Source organism: Rhinoraja longicauda, chromosome 10 (genome assembly GCF_053455715.1).
Source record: "Rhinoraja longicauda isolate Sanriku21f chromosome 10, sRhiLon1.1, whole genome shotgun sequence".
Taxonomy (NCBI): domain Eukaryota; kingdom Metazoa; phylum Chordata; class Chondrichthyes; order Rajiformes; family Arhynchobatidae; genus Rhinoraja; species Rhinoraja longicauda.
In genome coordinates, this window is record NC_135962.1 from 42,243,201 (window position 1) to 42,245,829 (window position 2,629).

General features: G+C 46.1%; 1 protein-coding gene across 2 annotated transcripts; it reads right to left on the reverse strand.

The window, feature by feature from the left end:
• Positions 1-212: 212 nt before the first annotated feature.
• On the reverse strand, positions 213-2,197 carry LOC144597673 (homeobox protein SIX1-like). 2 transcript variants are annotated; one of them, XM_078407198.1, is made up of 2 exons: positions 1,638-2,197; positions 213-516 (listed from the first exon to the last, which is right to left on the reverse strand). In XM_078407198.1, the coding sequence occupies exons 1-2, from the start codon at positions 2,195-2,197 to the stop codon at positions 213-215; spliced, it is 864 nt and encodes a 287-aa protein (XP_078263324.1). The 2 variants fall into 2 exon arrangements, with proteins under 2 accessions (XP_078263324.1, XP_078263325.1); XM_078407199.1 differs by having other exon boundaries at positions 213-520; positions 1,636-2,197.
• Between the last annotated feature and the right edge of the window lie 432 nt (positions 2,198-2,629).

A 2,629-nucleotide genomic window follows, 5' to 3' on the forward strand; every position in this document is an offset into this window, starting at 1 on the left:
AAGAGCATTAAGTGAAATATTAAGCCTCTCAGCAGTCTATGAAGTGTTTTTTTTTAATAAAGGCGAGCATCTCGTTATTTTTCACAGATTAAGTACCATCAGTTGAAAATCCATAACTTCGACACGACTGTTAAATTATTTACACAGTACAGTACTGGAGTGTCTGATCAGTTCATACGTGGGGTCTCCAGCGGTGATTTGTTCTTTTGTTTTTACGATCCCAGATCGACCAGACTGGATGTGAGAGTGCCCAGGAGCGAATCCTGCAGTCCATGCGCATGGATCGAGCCGGCGTGGCCGCCTGGCGAAGAAGTCAGGCCGTGAAGGGAGAAGGTTGAATCCACGGATTGGTTTAGACTCCCAGGCAAGAGTAACACGGGACTGCCCGAGCAATGGTCTGGACTCTGGGGCGGCGATAACTCCTCGTCCGAACTAGACATCAGGTTTTTACTACGATTGATAGGGGACAACTGGTTCTGTTTATTGCCAGAAGAATTTGTGTTTTCGTTGTTTTCCCTATTGGAACAAGAAACACAGCAACAGCTTAAAATGAGTGACGTCGCCAAAGAAGATATCCAACCAAGAAACTTTGTTATCCTTCAGTGCCCGCTTATCTTGAATATTTTCACCGTGCGGGTGTATTGAGAACATAATATGAACACTAGTTATCTGTATTAGTTTGGTCATAAATAAACTGTTCTATTTGGTGATTGCGAACCCAAGTTCATTTCATTAGATGCCCTGGATTAGTGAGATCCTGTACTAGAACAAATGTGATTTCTGTGTAGCTCAAGGAAAGTCCTGCCCCCAGAAAGAACAAGAGATACCCACTTCACCAAGTCTATTAGTGCTCAGCAAATTATTATTGATAATTGTTAAGACAATTACTAACCCGGGCTAACAACGTTCGAAAATGCTAAACCATAAACGGGCAATGAAATGAAACGAATGAGATGTACCACTTTAGCTTTGTACCTTAAACTTAATATGAGATTGCAAAATTTATCCCGGCGTTGGAACTGAATAGATAATGTAGGAAATGTATGTATCTCGCCGGTGCCAATACTGAAACTCTATTACCTGGCAAGGCCGCTACAAGCTCGCCAGAACAAAAACAATGTACGGTACAAGTGTCTCTGTCTCTCATTTGTCATACATGACGTCCCTAACTATAAGTTACCGTTCAGTTAATTTGGACTTAAAAAAAATTCGAGCCCAACATTTCTCTCCGGATCTACAAGTAGTTTGCAAGTAAAATACTGCCATTTTCATACTTTTAATGTAAGATGGTGCAGACACAGCGTTACTTTAGCAGTCACTTGCGGATACTTATTAAGTAGCTTTTAAAATGTCCCTTTATTGATTTAAATATGTTTCTGCCAACACGCTGTGATTTAGTTGGGGGAAACACAGGGAGTTTAACGCTGCAGAATATAGTTTGCTCCTTTCTTAGAGTAGGACGGGTAAATAAGCCCTCGCTGTCCGTGTCTAGTGTAAGTCGGCTCCAGACCGGAGAGGAATCGACTGTGTTCATTGCAGCGCCGCGAGAAAACCTCCCCTTGCAAAAGCAGATATTAAAGCAGTTCCCTGGGTGCTTTTTGTGTCCGCGCAATGTTACCGGCAGCGGCGGTCCTTACCTCTCCTTCGCCTCCGCCGCTCGGTCTCTCTGTCTTCTGTTTTTAAACCAGTTGCTAACCTGAGTGGTGGTGAGCCCCGTGGCTTCAGCCAGCTCGCGTTTCTCTCTCGGCGACGGGTAAGGGTTATGAGCGTACCATTCTCTCAGGACACCCCGCGACTTCTCCTTGAAACAGTAACTTGTCTCTTCCCCGTCCCATATCGTCCGGGGTAGGGGGAATTTCCTTCGGACCCTGTACTTGCCCACGGCACCGAGGGGCCTCCCCCGTAGCTTCTCAGCTTCGATGTAATGGGCCTTTAACCAGAGTTGCTGGAGTTTGGGATGATTGTGCAGTGAGAACTGGTGGCTCTCTAAAATCTTGTACAGCTCTCGGAAGTTGCCCCGGTGAAAAGCCACGACCGCCTTCGCTTTCAGGACGCTCTCGTTCTTGTGGAGGTGGTCGCAGGCTGGAAGGGACCAGAGAAACCGACCCAGCCGCTCCAAGTTACCGCCTTGTTGAAGAACCTCGCAGACGCAAGCCACTTGCTCCTGAGTAAAACCGAAAGAAGGCAGCACTGACATGGCTCACTTAGAATCAGGGCGTAGTATCCGCAATCAGATCGCCAAAAGCAAAAAAAACACAGTCGCAGATGGGCCAGTAAGGGTTAACAGATCCAAGCAAGTAGTGGATATCCAACGGCTGATGTTCTCAAGCGCTGGTGATAGGTGCTGGCGGCAGAGTGTGTTCCCATCCTCGTAAGTGCGCATTAATAGCGATGAATCGCCACTGATTGGCTGCACATCCCTCCTACCATCTGCAAGAGACAAGAGCAAAGTTTTCCTAAATGAAGGACTCTGGAGAACACGTCAGGGTCTGAAACACGAGAAGCTCTCAAATGTCACCTGCGGGATTGGTCGGCTTTACACACAAATCAATTAAATTTCGGCTTTTTGAAGAAGTCCATATACCCTTCTCAGGATATATCCGTCTCAACCTTCCGTTTGTATTTTTTT

Coding starts and splice junctions, on each gene's coding strand:
- LOC144597673 (XM_078407199.1), bottom strand. CDS start 2,197: ATGTCAGTGCTGCCTTCTTTCGGTTTTACTCAGGAGCAAGTGGCTTGC. Junction 521..1,635: donor GGCGGAGGCGAAGGAGAGGT/AAGGACCGCCGC, acceptor TTTCTTGTTCCA/ATAGGGAAAACAACGAAAAC.